This window comes from Struthio camelus, chromosome 10 (assembly GCF_040807025.1).
Source record: "Struthio camelus isolate bStrCam1 chromosome 10, bStrCam1.hap1, whole genome shotgun sequence".
NCBI lineage: Eukaryota > Metazoa > Chordata > Aves > Struthioniformes > Struthionidae > Struthio > Struthio camelus.
The window spans coordinates 6,642,576-6,664,933 of NC_090951.1; the positions used below are offsets into that span (position 1 = coordinate 6,642,576).

At 46.7% G+C, this 22,358-nt stretch overlaps 1 protein-coding gene across 1 annotated transcript; it reads right to left on the reverse strand.

The window, feature by feature from the left end:
* Positions 1-538: 538 nt before the first annotated feature.
* On the reverse strand, positions 539-6,871 carry DYNLRB2 (dynein light chain roadblock-type 2). Its single transcript, XM_068955870.1, has 4 exons — positions 6,788-6,871; positions 6,626-6,701; positions 2,771-2,938; positions 539-855 (listed from the first exon to the last, which is right to left on the reverse strand). The coding sequence occupies exons 1-4, from the start codon at positions 6,788-6,790 to the stop codon at positions 812-814; spliced, it is 291 nt and encodes a 96-aa protein (XP_068811971.1). The 5' UTR covers positions 6,791-6,871; the 3' UTR covers positions 539-811.
* Between the last annotated feature and the right edge of the window lie 15,487 nt (positions 6,872-22,358).

The window sequence follows — 22,358 nt, forward strand, 5'->3', positions numbered from 1 at the left end:
GCATCTTATATACAGTGGTATTGGATATGTGGACTTCATTTGGGGAGCATTCTCAGCTTTAACCCACCCTTTGCCTCATGTCATTAGAGAGTATGGCTTATGTATTGATCTAAAGGCTTCAATAGTTATCAAACGTTTCAGTTTATTTAGAGCACAGTCTACCATTACCAGCAAACTAATATTTCTTCATTAGTGTGCAGGCTGTACTTTGTCTGCTTGAACTTCTCACTACTAGCCTGTGAATATTAAGTGAAGCTAATATTCTGGTCAGTAGAAATTAAAAGTGAAAAACTCTTCCATTTTCTAAGATCTTAGAAAACTCAAAACCCAGAAATTAAAGACAGGACAAAATCCAGTCTGTTACATGAACTCTATTGTCTACATTTTCTATTCTTTAATGCAACTGTCGATTATTATAGTTCATAAAGATACATTTATATATGTATATACACATACATGACCTCTGACTTCCCATGAGTGTGGTTTTGCTACAAGCAAAGGTAGAAATTTAAAGAGAATGACAAGAATAGTTTGAATATCCATTAAAAAGGGTTTTAAGCATTTTGCTTTATTATTGCTCTTCTGAGTACCAAGATAAACACACACTATTTTAATTTGTGCACTATGGTTTGCTCAGGCAGAAATTGACATAGCTACAACTGAAAACTTTAATTTGGCAACATTTCAGTCATGACAGTTACACATTATGTAAAATTACTCAGTGGTATGTTTGATATTAAATATCAGTAAAGAATATTAGTTTAAAAAGTAGAGCTACATCACTGTCTCTAAAAATATTGCTGCAGTAGGACTATTCGCATGGGTTCTGAATAACGATCAGGAGATACTCCTTATCTGCAAGATATAAAAAGTTCTAGTTAAAATATTTTATTTACTTTCCTGAAAAATATTCTTATCTATTCTTCTCCAATCACAATTGTGTCTGTTTATAAAATATAAAGTAAATAAACAATAGTGTTTATAAAAACTTGTTTAAAAATTTAAGCACTACTTTTACAAAGATCTGAAATTTCAGATGAAAATATACATCAAAGTTAAACTATACCATCCTAAAGCTATTTTAGTAAGCAGCAAACTTGCTTTCAGGTAGCTGCAAAAATACTTAAACAAGCAAGTAAAAAGTGAAGCCACAAGATAAGCACTTGTAACAGTAATAAACTTTTGATAGCTGCAGCCACTTCTGCAGGTGCAGAGATTTCTTTCAGTTCACTGCCTAGTTTATTCAAAGGGGAAATCCCATTTGGGGATGAAAACAGCAGGAAAGATTGGAATAGGCCTTTACTATGATCAATTCTAAGCATGGAAGATTTCACCTACTAATTCTAAAAGCTTGGGGAACAGTTTTGGACACAATTCAGTTGTATAGCTATTTAATACTATTTTAAATGAAAGATTTCTTTAAAGCATCCAAAGAATTTAGGTATATATCTGCTTTAAGTCAGGTTGCCTCCACTGCTGCTTCTCACTTTCACCCGAAAGTTAGTATAAATCACAGGATAAAAATTCATTTGCCACCTTTTATTATTGCAGAAGGCAGTCAAGCCTTTGAACAACTCATCCCCCTATTAGCAAAAAAGCATCACATTCTACACCATTTATTTGAAGGTCAACATGCTTTAATGGTTATTAGTGAAAGAGGGTCATCCTCTCTAAACAATAACTGAAGGGCAAAGGTAAAATAAGTGCAGTGTAAATCAATGAGCAAGAAACCTTATTTAAAAGATATATCCTATTTATACTCTAAGATACATATTCAACTAAAATTTTAGTCTTACTATTAGCTGATTTTACCCATACTGTTTTTATACCAGCATTATAAATAATTTCAGTGAGGTGAGGTAATGTGTATGTAGTGCACTACCCGTCCTTTAAGTTTGCCTGTAAATCAGCCTCAGAGGACTACCTCAGTGAAGGGGAGCTACTGATGGTGCCCATCACTGCAGTAGGTTCAGCACCAGCTTCCTCCACAGTGGCTATGCTGGGGATACCCCTGAGGCTTTGTTTGTCCCGCACACCTTCATCTGGTATTTGTCAAAATCCTGAATACCTTTGCCCTCTTTTAGCTGGTGCACACATCAGGATCTCAGCCCCATCTAATCACTTCCATTTTGCCTGATTTACCTTGTACTATTTATTCCTTGACCACAGCTTATCTGGCCTTGTTATCTATTTTAGAGAAACAGCTATAACAAATCTAACACATTTAACATGAGTGAAAAAGGCTGCTATATTCTCCTGGTTGTTTTAAGGAAAATTGTATCACAGTCACTATGTTGGTGATAATGCTGCATATTGATCATGACACATCCCACCTATGGCTACATGTCACAATACAGTCACAGTATCAGATGAAAACCAATTTTTAGAAACAAAAGCTGTCTCATGCATCTTCTCAGAGCTAAAAATTGATTTGCTGCCTTTAAAATCATACATAATATTTGGTACTTATACTTTTGTCCAGTTTTCCATTGGGTGAAAAAGGCACAGAAACCAGAGCGTTAATCACATCTGGACTTGTTTTGTTTTGCTTCTAAACTTTACATTAAGATGCTAACATCTGTTTACATAGTGAACAATACAGATATACCTCTGTTCAAAAAGGATCTACATAAGTATAAAATTCTTTCTTACAGTTTTATTTTTATGCATTCATTTCTAATATGCATTTTCTACAGCAGCCTTGCTTAGAAAAAATTATAAGAAGCTTCAAGAACATACAATTCTATGATTATTTAATAGGAAATATTACCTGGAGCTACCATGATTTCATGTTTCTTTGATCTGATCCTAAGAAAGGTTAGATCATTCTGAGGATCAATATCTCTCACTGTGCTCCTAGCTTTCATGGTGAGCTGATGAAGAAGACCTGCATACTGGACTGTTGTAGAGTTATCAAGAGTTGTTCTGATTGGAATTCCTGCAAACAAATAATATTCTAACTCACAACTCAGTTAAACTGCATATTATCCATATACAACAGATCATAAAGACCAAAGATTCCATCTTTTTCATAGCAGAAAGGATTTATATTGATTTCAAGTATCTTTTAAGGTATGATTGTTTATTAATCAGTGGCAATTAAGCATTGAGTTGCCCTATAAAACTTCTGAAAGAGCCTAATTGCTGCTTCAGCTTCAGGCTCTTACATATCTATGAAACTGTTCTATAGTACTTTATCAGTTTCGGTGCTTCAAGCAGTGTAAACGTTGCCACTGAATTTGTATCTTGGCTGCAAGAATCTAAACCACACTTCAACCAACTGCAGCGTCTGGCGTGTGCAGTGATAGAAATTACATATTCCCAGCGAAATACCAAGAGCAATCAAAGGGTAGAAGTGGCATGCTTGCACGTGGCAAGCAAACCACCCTTGGAATTAGGATGCAAAACACTGACAATCGGTAGACCATATCATATTGATCCAAACTATTAAAAATATGACCACATAAATCAAGATTAATTTTTGATAATTTAATGATTCATTGTTTAGCAAAGATTTGCCAAATCATGCTTTTGATATCAGTAGGCTACCAGGTGGAACTAAATATAGTGGTCACAGTAATCATGTAAGTGTAAAATTGTTTGGCTTTAATAAGCTTATTTGACTTAAAAAAAAAAAAATCCCTGTAATCTACTAACAAATAGATTAAAAGTTGGCAAGACAATATTCTCTTTATATACATTTATACTGCATCTTCCAGACGGACAGGAATATAAAAATAGTTCCAATTAATAACAAGTTGAAGAGCTTGATTTATGAAAATTAACATGCAAAAATACTGAACGTCAGTTAAACAATGGGAGGCAAAAATAAAAGAAACAATAGAACTACATCAGATTTAGGTTATTCCACAATCTTTCCAGGAGAGAATTATTTGAATCACTTGAAATCAGTGTTAACACGTGAGAAATAATCCTGTGTTGGTAGAGAAGTGTAACAGGATGACCCAGTACATACTTTTTCTGTCTACTGTTTATTACACAGATTGAAACTGAGGATTTAAGGAAAAAAACAGGTGTTCCCAAGCACATTAGCACAGAAAATCTTTATAACCACAACATTAAAATGGTAAGTCACTTAAAGTTGGCATGGTTTCATTGCTGCTTTTATATGACCTTTTATCTAAATGATTACTTCAGCAAACATAGAACTTTTAATGAAGTATGTCATCCTCCATGGTCTAATAATAACCTGAAAATATGTTGACACTAGTGATATCCTTAGATAAAGAGCAAGTTATGCTTCCTTTAGGACAAATTCTCCTTGTGCCTTCTTCCCCCCCCCCCCCCCCCCCCCCCCCCCCCCCCAAATTAGAGAAAGGCAAATAAACCCTTCCTTAGCAGTGCTGTAGTGTGATCTTTCACAACTGTGAAGGACATCACCGGTTCAGGAGATCTCCAGCTTGAACAACATACATTTAACATGCAGTGTTATAATGAATAAATTAACTTTGAGTATTCTGTTTAAAATAAGTGACTGGCAACGCTTGTACTATTTTGTCTGTATACAGTATTATCTATGCTAGTAAAAAAATGACCGTTTATTTTACCGAAGAACAGAGGGTTTGTTCTTTCTACAGAACCTGGAGAGAGCCTGGAAAAATTTACTGTTGCACTATCAGTTCAAGTTACTTTACTGTGGCTCATTCAAGTTGCGCATTTATTTTAAATGCTTCAGGATAGAGAGAAATCAATTTTTTTTTAAAATTTGTATAGAAGGATTTGAAATAATTAGATGGGCCAGTTTTTAAGCGTGGACATTTGAAGATGTTACAGAACTATGCAACGACGCAGCAGCTTCAAGATTTAGTCTGTGCAGTCTAAACGTCTTTGTACCTTGAATACTTTCTCACATAGGAACATCTGTTGTGCTCACATCTGGCATTGGGAATTGTTACATTTCCAATTAAAAATTAAACTCAAAATTCCTTCGCTGCTTTTCCAGTCAGTTTCAGTTTGGCCACATGTTCTGCAGGTGTGCGAGGAAGCAGAAGTTTGAACAGGATATGACTTTTTGCCTTGCTGTGAGTAGTCTAACGCGCAGGAAAGGAACAAACAGGAGCGTACTACCTCCTTCGTGCAAGGAAAGTGAGACAGAATCCTTAACAAAGCCTTCTTAAGGACTGTGCTATTACCATGAAGACATTGCAGAGCTACATGTGAGCTTTCCTTCCACACACAGTAGAAATATCATAGGTAAAGACGGGGCTACATTAGCATACCTGAGCAGGAAAGCGTACTTGACCAGTATCACAGCAAAAAGCAAAGTGTAATGCTCTCAGAAACTGAACGCAAGAAAATGCAGTTATTTTTCTACTGATTGTTTTAGTGGTTTTTAATTATTTTAGAAGAAACGTATCAGTCCGCAAACTCAGCAAGGGCTATTTGTGTTACCTGAATGGTTGGTTTTGTTCAGTTTTAGTCTGCAACTTCAGTCTATAAATGCTCATTGGATCAAGTCACATTCTGTTGACTTAAACAGAACACAGGAACTGCTAAAAACAATAGTTGTTCTAAAACCAAACTGTATTTCAGCTTAGAAAACAGTCATACATAGAAATGAGCACGTGCAGGCACAAAGCAGGTTTTCATTTACTGTTTGTCAGGCTACGCACTTCTCTTGACCTGCAACATCTATTCTATGGACAAAGACATGTTTTATTTAACATGTCCAGGTATGCAAATCAAGATGTCTAGATCTTCCAAAGACTAAAAAACACTTAGGCTTCCTTCTTAAGTGTTCTTTACTCCTGTTGCTGAACTCCTACCAGGGAAACAGACATATATATATATATATATTTTTTTTTTTGGTTTTTTTTTGATTGTAAAAGTGAAGGAGATGAACTAAATTTTAATACAGGCAAGGTAAACTGTGGAGTGAGTTGTCTTACCTTATTTGCAATGGAACGATTAAAACATTAAATTTAGAAGCTTAGCTTCTCAGACCTGACATAGGTGACCAGTTCCACGTTTGGCTTGCAGTCTTCAAGGTCAGGTCACAGCCAAAGATGGCCTGACACGAAACTCGCTCTGCAGACGCTACGACAACGCACCGCGACACTGTTTAACCAGCTTCTGAGCTTAGCACAGCCACGGAGCTGCTCCTACAGGAGACCTGCTTTTAGTAAAAGCCTTTCTCCTGATGTTTTTGTTACCTTCCCTGACTTTTCAGAGGAAAAAAGGGAAAGGGAAGCGCTAGTGAGTTTTCTTGCATATATGAAGAACGCGGGACCGAAAAGTAACTGTAAAAGCAGCAGGTTAGCGCCACGCGCGCTCTCCCTTTCTGCAACCTACCAGGAGGTGCTCAAGATCTGGTTCTGAAAAACAGAGCGTAGTTTAGTTAAATAAGTGGAATAAGTAACAACGCATCGCGAGCCCTTAAATTTACTGAAAGTTACCACACTTTATTTCTTCGGAGAAGACTTACACCAAAGCGCTTGAGTTTTCTGCTTCCCATTAGCTTCAATTAAAAAGAACACCCGGGAGAACCCACGTTTTCTTGGGAGCCACCGCCCGGGCCTCTGACACACCCGGCGGCGCGACGGCTTAACAGCGCCCGCCCCCGGCGCCCGGCGCGGCCGCCCCGCTGCGGCTGGGCGCCCTTTACCTTCCGCGTTCACCACAATAGTGCCAACGACCCCCTTGTGCGCTTGGATCCTCTTCAGGGTTTCCTCCACTTCAGCCTGCAAGGAGAGACGACACCGCACCAGTCCCGCCGCCGCCCGCCGCCCCTGCCCCGCTCCCCCGGGCCGGGCCGAGGCGTCATTACCATGGCGGCGGCGCCGCTCCCTCCCTGCCGCCGTTGCCAGGGAGCGGGGCGGAAGTGACGCCGGGGCAGGGCCGCCCAGGCGCTGCCCCCTGAGGGAGGGCGGCCGCGCGGGACCCGCCCTCCGCCATCTCCTCCCCGTGCCGCCCCCGCCCGGGGGTGGCGGCAGGCGGCGCCCGCGGGGAGCGCGCAGCAGGGCCTGCCTCGAGGGCGAAGCAGGGGCCCGGGCTCCAACGCAGCCCTCGAGGCGTGGGCGGAGCAGGTGGCGGAGGCCCAGCTGAGGCTGCTCGGGGCGCTTGAGGCTTATTAAGGCGTTCAGGGCCCTTATCAAGGGGTTGAGGGCGGTGAGGAGCTCCTGCTGTGGGAGTGTGTGGTTGAACCCTGCTGGTACATGCTTGGGTTCGGGCAAGAGAGCAGAAGGAGGAGCAAGCTGAAGCCCCCTCACTTTTGAAAGGTGTTTTATTTATTTATGTGTTTTAAGTTAAGGTGCTGCTTTTGGTTCTGAAGGCTAGCAATGTGGTTTAGCTGCTGTCACTGAAAATAAGCAGCCCTTCACTCGCTGTGTGTAGGCAGTCCCTGGTCCGCTCCCTTGTTCTCAAGGGTTGCCCACCAGCGCGTGCTTTGCGGAGCTGTGCTGGTCTAGCTGTGCCTTGGTACCTGCCTGGGGGTACGTAGGTAGGTCACTTCTGTAAAAGCTGCTGTGTGCTGCTGTAGCTTGTTGTGTTTTTCAAACTCATGCGGGTCGCTTCTGCTGTGCTGGAGCGTGGCTAAGTTGTCTGTGTGGTTGTATCCCCGTTTCCCTAATAGTGGGAGCCTTGGCCATATGTGAGGCAATCTTTGAGGAGCCATCTCCTTTCCTGTGTATCTCACAGTAAATAATATTTGTAGTATGTGGAAATTATTCTTGTATGTTACTAAGGGGGGAATTTAGTTCGGCTTAGTCTTCAGTATTGTGTATGAAGCCTCCTGAGTCCTCGTTGTTGCAGTTTTTGTAGCTGCTGTGTTCTAAAGAGTTAACTATAATCACTTACACAGTCTGGTGTTATCTGAAGAAACTATCCCTATTTTTTTTTTTTAAACAGCAAGACCTTAAGAATAAGTTAAGAAGTTAATTATTGCCCTGCAGCTCTTTAAGGCCTCCATTGTTTCTGAAAATTGCAGTAGTTATATTTGCATAAGGCTTAATGTAGTCTATGGCCCTGTGTTGGAGGGGAAGTAACTTCAGCGTGTGGGATTGTCCTCGCTGTTACAGAGGTATTGTTACAGGCACTCTGTTAATAAAGTTTCAAACTGGCAAGTATGTTCAACCAACATACTTGAAAAGTGTTGAAGTATGAAGTGCCTATTGAGATAGGTGTATAACTGACCTTAAACTACATTTTTAAAATAATCTAGTATTGTAGGAAACTGTCCAAAATGCTATACGTGTTATGGAAGGCAGTCAGGAACACTGTGCATGGCATGGGTTCTGGTCCGCATGAATGACTCTGTAGCAGCTGTGTGAAATGCATTTCACCTGTGAGCACACTAGCTAGCGATGGAATTTGTAGCGATGCACCTATGTGGTTTTGTTATAGTAAGTATTATGATGTTCTGAATTTTTGGAATTGAGATATATATATATATTTATAAACAATTGGAAGCACTGGTGCATGATTATTGAATCTGACTGGAACATCTGCTGTGCAATTTTGTTTTAGGACAGTCGGTAGATGTCCTTAAATGAAAAACTACTGAATATACAGTCTGAACCTGGTCCTACTGTCTGTGTTGGTCACAGGAATGATCCTTGCTATTACAGTCCAATTAAAGTCAATGCACTGCGGGAAGGCATAGTGTAAGTGAGGGTGATAATCTTACCTCTGGACGGGCAAATCCAGTGATCTAACAAAATAATGAGGAAGAATTTTTCCAATTACTCTGTCCCATTACTGCTACTTCATTTTTCAGTGCTTCTTTCAAGATCCCTGCTTTTCTTCACAGATGCAAGATGCCTATGAGTCTCTTTAAAACCAACAAAAATATCAGATATAGTTTTGCGGAAAATCCTGAACTGGAGACAAAATGACAGCTAGCATGATTCAGGATTTCTCTTGGAAGTATTTTATATGCTCAGCATAAAAGACTGAAACATGCAGCCTTTTGGAGTCACTCATATAGGCTTAGTCTCAGACTTTAGATATGTAAGAATAAATGAAAATATTTTCTTGGTGACTTTTGAAATTGAAGTGAGAACAGATTCCAAGCAACATAGTTACTCCTTTGGCATACAATAGTGAATACAATATTAGGAACAGGATGAGATTGCTTGAGAACCAAAAGTTCTTCATAAGCTTTTGCATGATTTCAGTTCTAGCTCATCTGTGTGAATAAGTCTAAATGTTTGCTGTTAAAGTGGCAAGTGAGAAGTTTAAGTTTCAGGTGTTTGGACTTGTGATCTCATGTTTGAACTCCTAAAATATATATGTTTGCAGATAAGATTGAGAAAGATGAACAATATTTAAGGCTGTTCCCATATCTTTTCTTCAAGCTGTGGCAGATGCAGCTCCCCACATGAGAAACTAGGAAGAGGATTTTGCTGGTGAGAGCATGAGAAGTTCAGTCCTTCGTTGCTTGTAGAACCTGAAGACCCAGGAAGAGGTAGGAGGAAGAGAACTGCCTGTCTAAACATTTTTGTTTAGACACCGAGGGACTTGAGCTATGCTGAAGTGCTGTAGGCAATCTCGTTGCTACCAGCCATTATGAAATAGTCTAAATCAATTCAATGCAGGAAGAACTTCACCAGTCATCAGTATATAACCAGTAATTGGTATAAATAACCATAAAAAACTTGATTTCAAGTAATTTAAAGCTATGTCAGCTACCAGTACAGCTCTACTTCTGGCTTCCTTTCCCATCCTGTAAGGCACCTCCAGAAGTTGTCACTTTTTGTAGGCCTTGAAGGTGGAATGAACTCGTGCGTGATGATAATGAAGCTATTGGTGGTCATACAACTGCTTCTTTCAGTTTTTTCTTTATGCCTTTGTTTCTGACCAAACAGTCTTGAGGGAAACTTGGTAGAATCAGATGACGTGAAGCTTAGTAAGTAAAAGCTTATGGAGTCTGTTTTTAGCATACAGCTATTATAAATATTTTAAAAAGATTATTGTTATTATTTGATATTTCCTAATTATTTTGATATGATACTTGGAGAAAGAAATTCAAACTGTGTCCAGGTGTACTAGAAGTTTGAATTTTTAATACAGATGTGTGACTGGAAATTAGGTTGCTGATTGGTTGCACTTTAACTATGGAATAGGAGCTACTGTTTGGACGTGCTGCTCACAAACATAGTGGAGCAATTACACAGTGAATGTTCTCAGTTCTTTATCCTCCAGTCTTTGAGGAGCCAGCTCAGAATTTTTTAGAAGTAGTAAAAGGATTGGATTTTGCTACCCTAAGAAGTGCCGTTTTGTGGCAGTAGCAAAGTAGGCTATAGAGGAAACTTTGTCGAGGTGAAAGTAGTCAAAGTGAGGTTCGGGGTGTTTGTGGATGCAGCGAGAGTCAGTAGAGCTCCTGGGGGACCTATCTATTTCTTCCATCTCCTGTACTCCCCTGGAGTGAGGCCAGCTCCCCCCTTCCCCCCCACCCCAGCACCATAAACTTCCAGTTCCAGCTTTTCGTGTACAGTCTGCCACTCTAGTTGCTCTTTTGTGTCTTGAGCAGGCTTTGACTCTTAGCCAGCTGAACAAAATTCATGGATAACTTTGCCTTAGGCATATTTAAATTCCACAGTTTTGCAGTGGACAACTTGCAGCAGTTGAAATTCATCAAATAAATGATGAATTGCAAAGTATTTTCTCAGGTGTGGGTGGCTGGCTGATTGCAGTTATTATCACTGTAGGTAAATGGGAGCTAGTGTCCTGCAGCTGAGAATATTCTGCTTCCTGTTATCTTTACTGTCTTGTGCTTTAACAGTGCTTGTTCTGTGTAAAACTCTACAAAGAAGAATGAAGGTCTTAAGAATTCTTTAGAAGAAATTTGAGTGAACTTGTTGCTGTATTAGGTAATGATACCACATCCTTAATGGATTTTATGGACTCAGAGTGAATATAAGCATCAGTGGAAACCTAAGATAGTGTTTTAGTTCATAGTAAGGCTGAAATTATGATAGAATCAATTTATAAGCTTATGTTAATTGGGTTAGAAGGCAGAGTGCTCTGATAAAACAGGTGCTTAAACATAAAAGTAAGATTGTATAAGAGTTATTGGCACGTATAAGCAGGTGATGATTCACTATGCAGAATATAAAACAATTTGTCTTGCAGGCCATCCTATTTCCCTTTACAAAGTTGCATTGCTTAGGTTGTTCAGAGTGTGATATTTATATCAAAATAAGTCCCGTGACCAGAAATACGTCATAATTAAAGGAAATAACTGTTCTCGACTCTGAAGTCTGAAGCATTTGGTATCTTTCCTGTCACCCAGGCAACTGCTCTTGAAAATACCAACTCTCCTTTCTCCAAAGCCCCTGTGTAACTTGTATGCACTGACTTTGTGCATGTGTGGTCCTATGTTAAAACTTGCCTAGCTCGGAGATGCTCCCTGTGAGTCACAGGGGCTGATGTCAGGTCTTCATTCCTTCTCAGCTTCTTGCGTGCGGTATTTCAGTACTGATTCTTTGGAGCAGATGAAGTGTCAAGTTAATAGACTCTTACAAGTGAGGGATGCTCTGGCACTGGGAAAGAGTGAGAACAGAGGAGATGCAAACAGCCTTAATGTGTATGGTTAGCTCTGCACCATCATATTTCTCCTAGTAGAGTTTCTGGCCTTCCTCTTGAAGAATCTGCTTGCTGCCCGTAATGGTGTTCAGAGGAGTAGTAATACGTGGCGTTTGCATTGCTCAGAGATAGGAACAACTGGTGTTTCCATGAAGTGCCAGCGACTGCTACACTGCAGTTCCCAGTTGCCTCCCATTCACCAGACAGCAGCAGAAATAGACCCCCTGGAGAAAGGCACGCAACTTATTAAAAGGGAGAGGGTGATGGAAATTCGGTTTAGGTGTTAAGAGGCCTCCTTCCTTAAAATTAAGGAAAATGTAGTGAAGCTAGTCATTTTTGCAAGGTTAGGAACAAAACTGCTAAGGCTAGGTCATAGCTTTCTCTACTCGGAAGAGGCCTTGTAGGAAGCATGCGATCTAGAGTGGACATGGATAAAGATTTTTCCCAATCTCACTGTCTGTCAATAAAGATTTTTTTGTTCTAATCTTCTGTTAACTCAATGAGTCCCACTACTATAAACTATGAAAGTATTTAAGAAAAACTGTCATGTAGGCAGGCATATGTGAAACAATTTACAGAAGTTAATCTGTAGATAAATGTTAGAATGAAAGTTAACTCAAAATACTGTGTAAAGTTTTTTTTATTACAACTCTTGAGCAGTTTTCTATATTTTTTTCCCATTGTGTGAAGAATTTCTAGCACAAATCCTCTAGATGGTGCTACAGCTATATCGTATTCAAGCAAGCTCTTGCGGTTAGGTTTTGAAGAAACTGTTTTGCTTGTTGAAATGCCAATTCACTTCAGTCATGTTTTGTACAAAAGGATTAACAACTTCAGCTATGATACCGTTCACAGGTCTATGCAAGGAGGAATCGGCAGATGTTGACTATGTACCTGCAGCTAGCTAAAAGAGTAGGACAGTTTTTTTATAGATACGGAAGTCTTGCAGGAACTGTTTTGTGGTCCAATTATCCCCTCATCTCTGAAACTTCTGTAATGCACCTCCTTAGTGCATCCATACCTTGAGTGCTGATGAGGGCAGAGGTGACCAACTGTAGCCTGTGCTGCTGATTAAGTGATGGCAATAAGCCTCTTAAGACTCCTAGCAGATGTTGCTGCTTTTGTATGTTAATGAGAACTTTACGAACCATTTTCTTTTCCTTCTGAGAGCAGATGTAAGTACATGAAAATCACTTCCTTATATCAAGAGCAAATTGATAATAACCTTGGCTCAGTTGTAAGGCAGAAACTGTAGAGGCACTTTATTTGATAATTGCAATAAGCTTATGCAGAGCTTCATCAACATTAATATTTAATTTTCTGCTAACTTTTCTTTTATTGAAGTAGTGAGGCAAAATCTGGATTGTGAGCACATTCCTGCCTGAGTTTCTAAACTATCCACTTGGAGGTTTTCAAACTGGGATGCGAGTCTGCTCTACTAAATTTCCTTCCTCATTTCTCTTGTTAAGGTAGCCACTCCCAATCCCCTGCCACTGAGCATTTCAATGGGTAAAGTTTAGTCAGAACAGGCATATCTGCTTTTCAGTGGTGTTCCTGAGCATGAGAGTACTTGGTGACCTAATAAGATGTTTTGTGTGCTCTGTTGTGAATATCTACTAAAAATAATTGTATGTCAGGGAGGGGGCGGCTGAGCCGTATATGCTAATGTTCCACAGCCCTGCCTTGATAGGGAATGCCCACTGCACTGTAAGAGTTCAGAGAGGCTCTAGTGATGGCTGAATCATACTGAGTGTAATGCAGTTACTGACAAAATGAGGACTGTGTTTGTGATTAACGTGTATTGAAACATTAGGCTCCAGGAGGGTGAAAACGGGGGTAGGGGCATAATCTGGGAGGAGACAAGCTATGCAGTCTGTGCCATTATTGAGCCTTCTAATTGACTCAAGAATATAGATTTATGTCCTTTAGAAGAATAAGGAAGAACTTGAGGATCTTCATAAAAACTCTGTTGGTAAAAAGTATTTTCAGACCATAAAAGAATATCCTGAGCTATGGAATTGTGTTTTAGAAAACTCTAGCTTACTTGGATAATTGTACTCTTTCTGATATAAGTTGACTTCTTGCATTTTGGATTCTTTGTGAGGCTGGGAAAAATGGATAAATACATAAGATGCTTTTGTGTTTCTATCTTGTGAGGTGGAATACTGATGTCTTCCTCACTTGAAGTTATCAAAAATGTATATAATGCTCTCCGTAGAGTAGAGAGAGTTTACTTCCTTGTCAGATTTCATTTTAAGTAGCAGCAGCTTGTCCTAAGTTCAGCTCTAGTTTCTGTTAGATGTTGTAATAGTGATTCTGAGCTGACTAATAATGGCAGCAAAAGTTCAGTACTCTTCCTTCCTGTTTCAAACGTGTGTAGTGCTTTTTGCCCTCTTTAAAATATAATTGTGCTTCATTCTGGAAGATCAGTGAATGACCATAGCTTTTGTAAAGTTTACGTATCCATTTTTTTTTACATTGCTGAGGCATTTCAATTTGACAGTTGTGTAAGGTGAGATCACAGGCTTTTGTGACCTGTTCTGGGTAGCATGTGTGCATGTAAATATTCAAAAGTTAAACAAAGATAACCAGAAACTAGATGGTTCTCTGCCAACCACGAGTTAAAGTTTAAATGCCTATTAATACCTTGCCTAGCTGTTGTACAGTGGCTAACTTTAACATACAGCAGACTGTAGGTGTTGGTAAAAGATGGGGTTAGGGCCCTTAACCAGGTACTGGCTTCTTCCCACTCTGTGGTATTTACGTGTGAGATAAAGTATTAGGCTGTCCCAGCTGGTTGTAATTGCCATCCTGGGAGAAGGAGTGGATACAGCTGGGCTCCAGGCAATTTATATCTATATACATAATCATCAAAAGCCTGGAGTACAGCTACTGATGGATAGGGAGCTAGTAGAGAATTGGTGCAAGAATGTATTTACCTATACTGACATCTTTTTGGACAGAAAAGAGCTAGATTTCGTGTTACTTTAATGCCTTGGGTGGTCTTTGAAAGTCTGAATTGAACTACAGTCCAGAAATGAAACTTATAGTCTGGTGGTACAATATTCTCATGTTATTTCTTGATCTCAGTTTGGACTGTAAGTAGGAGTTCAAAACAATGTTAAAAGGCAGCCTCTTCTGAGGCAGCCTCTTCTGAGGCAGCCTCTTCTGAGGCAGCCTCTTCTGAGGCAGCCTCTTCTGAGGCAGCCTCTTCTGAGGCAGCCTCTTCTGAGGCAGCCTCTTCTGAGGCAGCCTCTTCTGAGGCAGCCTCTTCTGAGGCAGCCTCTTCTGAGGCAGCCTCTTCTGAGGCAGCCTCTTCTGAGGCAGCCTCTTCTGAGGCAGCCTCTTCTGAGGCAGCCTCTTCTGAGGCAGCCTCTTCTGAGGCAGCCTCTTCTGAGGCAGCCTCTTCTGAGGCAGCCTCTTCTGAGGCAGCCTCTTCTGAGGCAGCCTCTTCTGAGGCAGCCTCTTCTGAGGCAGCCTCTTCTGAGGCAGCCTCTTCTGAGGCAGCCTCTTCTGAGGCAGCCTCTTCTGAGGCAGCCTCTTCTGAGGCAGCCTCTTCTGAGGCAGCCTCTTCTGAGGCAGCCTCTTCTGAGGCAGCCTCTTCTGAGGCAGCCTCTTCTGAGGCAGCCTCTTCTGAGGCAGCCTCTTCTGAGGCAGCCTCTTCTGAGGCAGCCTCTTCTGAGGCAGCCTCTTCTGAGGCAGCCTCTTCTGAGGCAGCCTCTTCTGAGGCAGCCTCTTCTGAGGCAGCCTCTTCTGAGGCAGCCTCTTCTGAGGCAGCCTCTTCTGAGGCAGCCTCTTCTGAGGCAGCCTCTTCTGAGGCAGCCTCTTCTGAGGCAGCCTCTTCTGAGGCAGCCTCTTCTGAGGCAGCCTCTTCTGAGGCAGCCTCTTCTGAGGCAGCCTCTTCTGAGGCAGCCTCTTCTGAGGCAGCCTCTTCTGAGGCAGCCTCTTCTGAGGCAGCCTCTTCTGAGGCAGCCTCTTCTGAGGCAGCCTCTTCTGAGGCAGCCTCTTCTGAGGCAGCCTCTTCTGAGGCAGCCTCTTCTGAGGCAGCCTCTTCTGAGGCAGCCTCTTCTGAGGCAGCCTCTTCTGAGGCAGCCTCTTCTGAGGCAGCCTCTTCTGAGGCAGCCTCTTCTGAGGCAGCCTCTTCTGAGGCAGCCTCTTCTGAGGCAGCCTCTTCTGAGGCAGCCTCTTCTGAGGCAGCCTCTTCTGAGGCAGCCTCTTCTGAGGCAGCCTCTTCTGAGGCAGCCTCTTCTGAGGCAGCCTCTTCTGAGGCAGCCTCTTCTGAGGCAGCCTCTTCTGAGGCAGCCTCTTCTGAGGCAGCCTCTTCTGAGGCAGCCTCTTCTGAGGCAGCCTCTTCTGAGGCAGCCTCTTCTGAGGCAGCCTCTTCTGAGGCAGCCTCTTCTGAGGCAGCCTCTTCTGAGGCAGCCTCTTCTGAGGCAGCCTCTTCTGAGGCAGCCTCTTCTGAGGCAGCCTCTTCTGAGGCAGCCTCTTCTGAGGCAGCCTCTTCTGAGGCAGCCTCTTCTGAGGCAGCCTCTTCTGAGGCAGCCTCTTCTGAGGCAGCCTCTTCTGAGGCAGCCTCTTCTGAGGCAGCCTCTTCTGAGGCAGCCTCTTCTGAGGCAGCCTCTTCTGAGGCAGCCTCTTCTGAGGCAGCCTCTTCTGAGGCAGCCTCTTCTGAGGCAGCCTCTTCTGAGGCAGCCTCTTCTGAGGCAGCCTCTTCTGAGGCAGCCTCTTCTGAGGCAGCCTCTTCTGAGGCAGCCTCTTCTGAGGCAGCCTCTTCTGAGGCAGCCTCTTCTGAGGCAGCCTCTTCTGAGGCAGCCTCTTCTGAGGCAGCCTCTTCTGAGGCAGCCTCTTCTGAGGCAGCCTCTTCTGAGGCAGCCTCTTCTGAGGCAGCCTCTTCTGAGGCAGCCTCTTCTGAGGCAGCCTCTTCTGAGGCAGCCTCTTCTGAGGCAGCCTCTTCTGAGGCAGCCTCTTCTGAGGCAGCCTCTTCTGAGGCAGCCTCTTCTGAGGCAGCCTCTTCTGAGGCAGCCTCTTCTGAGGCAGCCTCTTCTGAGGCAGCCTCTTCTGAGGCAGCCTCTTCTGAGGCAGCCTCTTCTGAGGCAGCCTCTTCTGAGGCAGCCTCTTCTGAGGCAGCCTCTTCTGAGGCAGCCTCTTCTGAGGCAGCCTCTTCTGAGGCAGCCTCTTCTGAGGCAGCCTCTTCTGAGGCAGCCTCTTCTGAGGCAGCCTCTTCTGAGGCAGCCTCTTCTGAGGCAGCCTCTTCTGAGGCAGCCTCTTCTGAGGCAGCCTCTTCTGAGGCAGCCTCTTCTGAGGCAGCCTCTTCTGAGGCAGCCTCTTCTGAGGCAGCCTCTTCTGAGGCAGCCTCTTCTGAGGCAGCCTCTTCTGAGGCAGCCTCTTCTGAGGCAGCCTCTTCTGAGGCAGCCTCTTCTGAGGCAGCCTCTTCTGAGGCAGCCTCTTCTGAGGCAGCCTCTTCTGAGGCAGCCTCTTCTGAGGCAGCCTCTTCTGAGGCAGCCTCTTCTGAGGCAGCCTCTTCTGAGGCAGCCTCTTCTGAGGCAGCCTCTTCTGAGGCAGCCTCTTCTGAGGCAGCCTCTTCTGAGGCAGCCTCTTCTGAGGCAGCCTCTTCTGAGGCAGCCTCTTCTGAGGCAGCCTCTTCTGAGGCAGCCTCTTCTGAGGCAGCCTCTTCTGAGGCAGCCTCTTCTGAGGCAGCCTCTTCTGAGGCAGCCTCTTCTGAGGCAGCCTCTTCTGAGGCAGCCTCTTCTGAGGCAGCCTCTTCTGAGGCAGCCTCTTCTGAGGCAGCCTCTTCTGAGGCAGCCTCTTCTGAGGCAGCCTCTTCTGAGGCAGCCTCTTCTGAGGCAGCCTCTTCTGAGGCAGCCTCTTCTGAGGCAGCCTCTTCTGAGGCAGCCTCTTCTGAGGCAGCCTCTTCTGAGGCAGCCTCTTCTGAGGCAGCCTCTTCTGAGGCAGCCTCTTCTGAGGCAGCCTCTTCTGAGGCAGCCTCTTCTGAGGCAGCCTCTTCTGAGGCAGCCTCTTCTGAGGCAGCCTCTTCTGAGGCAGCCTCTTCTGAGGCAGCCTCTTCTGAGGCAGCCTCTTCTGAGGCAGCCTCTTCTGAGGCAGCCTCTTCTGAGGCAGCCTCTTCTGAGGCAGCCTCTTCTGAGGCAGCCTCTTCTGAGGCAGCCTCTTCTGAGGCAGCCTCTTCTGAGGCAGCCTCTTCTGAGGCAGCCTCTTCTGAGGCAGCCTCTTCTGAGGCAGCCTCTTCTGAGGCAGCCTCTTCTGAGGCAGCCTCTTCTGAGGCAGCCTCTTCTGAGGCAGCCTCTTCTGAGGCAGCCTCTTCTGAGGCAGCCTCTTCTGAGGCAGCCTCTTCTGAGGCAGCCTCTTCTGAGGCAGCCTCTTCTGAGGCAGCCTCTTCTGAGGCAGCCTCTTCTGAGGCAGCCTCTTCTGAGGCAGCCTCTTCTGAGGCAGCCTCTTCTGAGGCAGCCTCTTCTGAGGCAGCCTCTTCTGAGGCAGCCTCTTCTGAGGCAGCCTCTTCTGAGGCAGCCTCTTCTGAGGCAGCCTCTTCTGAGGCAGCCTCTTCTGAGGCAGCCTCTTCTGAGGCAGCCTCTTCTGAGGCAGCCTCTTCTGAGGCAGCCTCTTCTGAGGCAGCCTCTTCTGAGGCAGCCTCTTCTGAGGCAGCCTCTTCTGAGGCAGCCTCTTCTGAGGCAGCCTCTTCTGAGGCAGCCTCTTCTGAGGCAGCCTCTTCTGAGGCAGCCTCTTCTGAGGCAGCCTCTTCTGAGGCAGCCTCTTCTGAGGCAGCCTCTTCTGAGGCAGCCTCTTCTGAGGCAGCCTCTTCTGAGGCAGCCTCTTCTGAGGCAGCCTCTTCTGAGGCAGCCTCTTCTGAGGCAGCCTCTTCTGAGGCAGCCTCTTCTGAGGCAGCCTCTTCTGAGGCAGCCTCTTCTGAGGCAGCCTCTTCTGAGGCAGCCTCTTCTGAGGCAGCCTCTTCTGAGGCAGCCTCTTCTGAGGCAGCCTCTTCTGAGGCAGCCTCTTCTGAGGCAGCCTCTTCTGAGGCAGCCTCTTCTGAGGCAGCCTCTTCTGAGGCAGCCTCTTCTGAGGCAGCCTCTTCTGAGGCAGCCTCTTCTGAGGCAGCCTCTTCTGAGGCAGCCTCTTCTGAGGCAGCCTCTTCTGAGGCAGCCTCTTCTGAGGCAGCCTCTTCTGAGGCAGCCTCTTCTGAGGCAGCCTCTTCTGAGGCAGCCTCTTCTGAGGCAGCCTCTTCTGAGGCAGCCTCTTCTGAGGCAGCCTCTTCTGAGGCAGCCTCTTCTGAGGCAGCCTCTTCTGAGGCAGCCTCTTCTGAGGCAGCCTCTTCTGAGGCAGCCTCTTCTGAGGCAGCCTCTTCTGAGGCAGCCTCTTCTGAGGCAGCCTCTTCTGAGGCAGCCTCTTCTGAGGCAGCCTCTTCTGAGGCAGCCTCTTCTGAGGCAGCCTCTTCTGAGGCAGCCTCTTCTGAGGCAGCCTCTTCTGAGGCAGCCTCTTCTGAGGCAGCCTCTTCTGAGGCAGCCTCTTCTGAGGCAGCCTCTTCTGAGGCAGCCTCTTCTGAGGCAGCCTCTTCTGAGGCAGCCTCTTCTGAGGCAGCCTCTTCTGAGGCAGCCTCTTCTGAGGCAGCCTCTTCTGAGGCAGCCTCTTCTGAGGCAGCCTCTTCTGAGGCAGCCTCTTCTGAGGCAGCCTCTTCTGAGGCAGCCTCTTCTGAGGCAGCCTCTTCTGAGGCAGCCTCTTCTGAGGCAGCCTCTTCTGAGGCAGCCTCTTCTGAGGCAGCCTCTTCTGAGGCAGCCTCTTCTGAGGCAGCCTCTTCTGAGGCAGCCTCTTCTGAGGCAGCCTCTTCTGAGGCAGCCTCTTCTGAGGCAGCCTCTTCTGAGGCAGCCTCTTCTGAGGCAGCCTCTTCTGAGGCAGCCTCTTCTGAGGCAGCCTCTTCTGAGGCAGCCTCTTCTGAGGCAGCCTCTTCTGAGGCAGCCTCTTCTGAGGCAGCCTCTTCTGAGGCAGCCTCTTCTGAGGCAGCCTCTTCTGAGGCAGCCTCTTCTGAGGCAGCCTCTTCTGAGGCAGCCTCTTCTGAGGCAGCCTCTTCTGAGGCAGCCTCTTCTGAGGCAGCCTCTTCTGAGGCAGCCTCTTCTGAGGCAGCCTCTTCTGAGGCAGCCTCTTCTGAGGCAGCCTCTTCTGAGGCAGCCTCTTCTGAGGCAGCCTCTTCTGAGGCAGCCTCTTCTGAGGCAGCCTCTTCTGAGGCAGCCTCTTCTGAGGCAGCCTCTTCTGAGGCAGCCTCTTCTGAGGCAGCCTCTTCTGAGGCAGCCTCTTCTGAGGCAGCCTCTTCTGAGGCAGCCTCTTCTGAGGCAGCCTCTTCTGAGGCAGCCTCTTCTGAGGCAGCCTCTTCTGAGGCAGCCTCTTCTGAGGCAGCCTCTTCTGAGGCAGCCTCTTCTGAGGCAGCCTCTTCTGAGGCAGCCTCTTCTGAGGCAGCCTCTTCTGAGGCAGCCTCTTCTGAGGCAGCCTCTTCTGAGGCAGCCTCTTCTGAGGCAGCCTCTTCTGAGGCAGCCTCTTCTGAGGCAGCCTCTTCTGAGGCAGCCTCTTCTGAGGCAGCCTCTTCTGAGGCAGCCTCTTCTGAGGCAGCCTCTTCTGAGGCAGCCTCTTCTGAGGCAGCCTCTTCTGAGGCAGCCTCTTCTGAGGCAGCCTCTTCTGAGGCAGCCTCTTCTGAGGCAGCCTCTTCTGAGGCAGCCTCTTCTGAGGCAGCCTCTTCTGAGGCAGCCTCTTCTGAGGCAGCCTCTTCTGAGGCAGCCTCTTCTGAGGCAGCCTCTTCTGAGGCAGCCTCTTCTGAGGCAGCCTCTTCTGAGGCAGCCTCTTCTGAGGCAGCCTCTTCTGAGGCAGCCTCTTCTGAGGCAGCCTCTTCTGAGGCAGCCTCTTCTGAGGCAGCCTCTTCTGAGGCAGCCTCTTCTGAGGCAGCCTCTTCTGAGGCAGCCTCTTCTGAGGCAGCCTCTTCTGAGGCAGCCTCTTCTGAGGCAGCCTCTTCTGAGGCAGCCTCTTCTGAGGCAGCCTCTTCTGAGGCAGCCTCTTCTGAGGCAGCCTCTTCTGAGGCAGCCTCTTCTGAGGCAGCCTCTTCTGAGGCAGCCTCTTCTGAGGCAGCCTCTTCTGAGGCAGCCTCTTCTGAGGCAGCCTCTTCTGAGGCAGCCTCTTCTGAGGCAGCCTCTTCTGAGGCAGCCTCTTCTGAGGCAGCCTCTTCTGAGGCAGCCTCTTCTGAGGCAGCCTCTTCTGAGGCAGCCTCTTCTGAGGCAGCCTCTTCTGAGGCAGCCTCTTCTGAGGCAGCCTCTTCTGAGGCAGCCTCTTCTGAGGCAGCCTCTTCTGAGGCAGCCTCTTCTGAGGCAGCCTCTTCTGAGGCAGCCTCTTCTGAGGCAGCCTCTTCTGAGGCAGCCTCTTCTGAGGCAGCCTCTTCTGAGGCAGCCTCTTCTGAGGCAGCCTCTTCTGAGGCAGCCTCTTCTGAGGCAGCCTCTTCTGAGGCAGCCTCTTCTGAGGCAGCCTCTTCTGAGGCAGCCTCTTCTGAGGCAGCCTCTTCTGAGGCAGCCTCTTCTGAGGCAGCCTCTTCTGAGGCAGCCTCTTCTGAGGCAGCCTCTTCTGAGGCAGCCTCTTCTGAGGCAGCCTCTTCTGAGGCAGCCTCTTCTGAGGCAGCCTCTTCTGAGGCAGCCTCTTCTGAGGCAGCCTCTTCTGAGGCAGCCTCTTCTGAGGCAGCCTCTTCTGAGGCAGCCTCTTCTGAGGCAGCCTCTTCTGAGGCAGCCTCTTCTGAGGCAGCCTCTTCTGAGGCAGCCTCTTCTGAGGCAGCCTCTTCTGAGGCAGCCTCTTCTGAGGCAGCCTCTTCTGAGGCAGCCTCTTCTGAGGCAGCCTCTTCTGAGGCAGCCTCTTCTGAGGCAGCCTCTTCTGAGGCAGCCTCTTCTGAGGCAGCCTCTTCTGAGGCAGCCTCTTCTGAGGCAGCCTCTTCTGAGGCAGCCTCTTCTGAGGCAGCCTCTTCTGAGGCAGCCTCTTCTGAGGCAGCCTCTTCTGAGGCAGCCTCTTCTGAGGCAGCCTCTTCTGAGGCAGCCTCTTCTGAGGCAGCCTCTTCTGAGGCAGCCTCTTCTGAGGCAGCCTCTTCTGAGGCAGCCTCTTCTGAGGCAGCCTCTTCTGAGGCAGCCTCTTCTGAGGCAGCCTCTTCTGAGGCAGCCTCTTCTGAGGCAGCCTCTTCTGAGGCAGCCTCTTCTGAGGCAGCCTCTTCTGAGGCAGCCTCTTCTGAGGCAGCCTCTTCTGAGGCAGCCTCTTCTGAGGCAGCCTCTTCTGAGGCAGCCTCTTCTGAGGCAGCCTCTTCTGAGGCAGCCTCTTCTGAGGCAGCCTCTTCTGAGGCAGCCTCTTCTGAGGCAGCCTCTTCTGAGGCAGCCTCTTCTGAGGCAGCCTCTTCTGAGGCAGCCTCTTCTGAGGCAGCCTCTTCTGAGGCAGCCTCTTCTGAGGCAGCCTCTTCTGAGGCAGCCTCTTCTGAGGCAGCCTCTTCTGAGGCAGCCTCTTCTGAGGCAGCCTCTTCTGAGGCAGCCTCTTCTGAGGCAGCCTCTTCTGAGGCAGCCTCTTCTGAGGCAGCCTCTTCTGAGGCAGCCTCTTCTGAGGCAGCCTCTTCTGAGGCAGCCTCTTCTGAGGCAGCCTCTTCTGAGGCAGCCTCTTCTGAGGCAGCCTCTTCTGAGGCAGCCTCTTCTGAGGCAGCCTCTTCTGAGGCAGCCTCTTCTGAGGCAGCCTCTTCTGAGGCAGCCTCTTCTGAGGCAGCCTCTTCTGAGGCAGCCTCTTCTGAGGCAGCCTCTTCTGAGGCAGCC

What these genes read in the sequence shown, in the direction of transcription:
- DYNLRB2 (XM_068955870.1), bottom strand. An exon ending in TATTGTGGTGAACGCGGAAG is followed by an intron (nt 2,939 to 6,625) that starts GTAAAGGGCGCC and finishes ATTTGTTTGCAG; the next exon opens with GAATTCCAATCAGAACAACT. An exon ending in TGAAATCATGGTAGCTCCAG is followed by an intron (nt 856 to 2,770) that starts GTAATATTTCCT and finishes TATATCTTGCAG; the next exon opens with ATAAGGAGTATCTCCTGATC.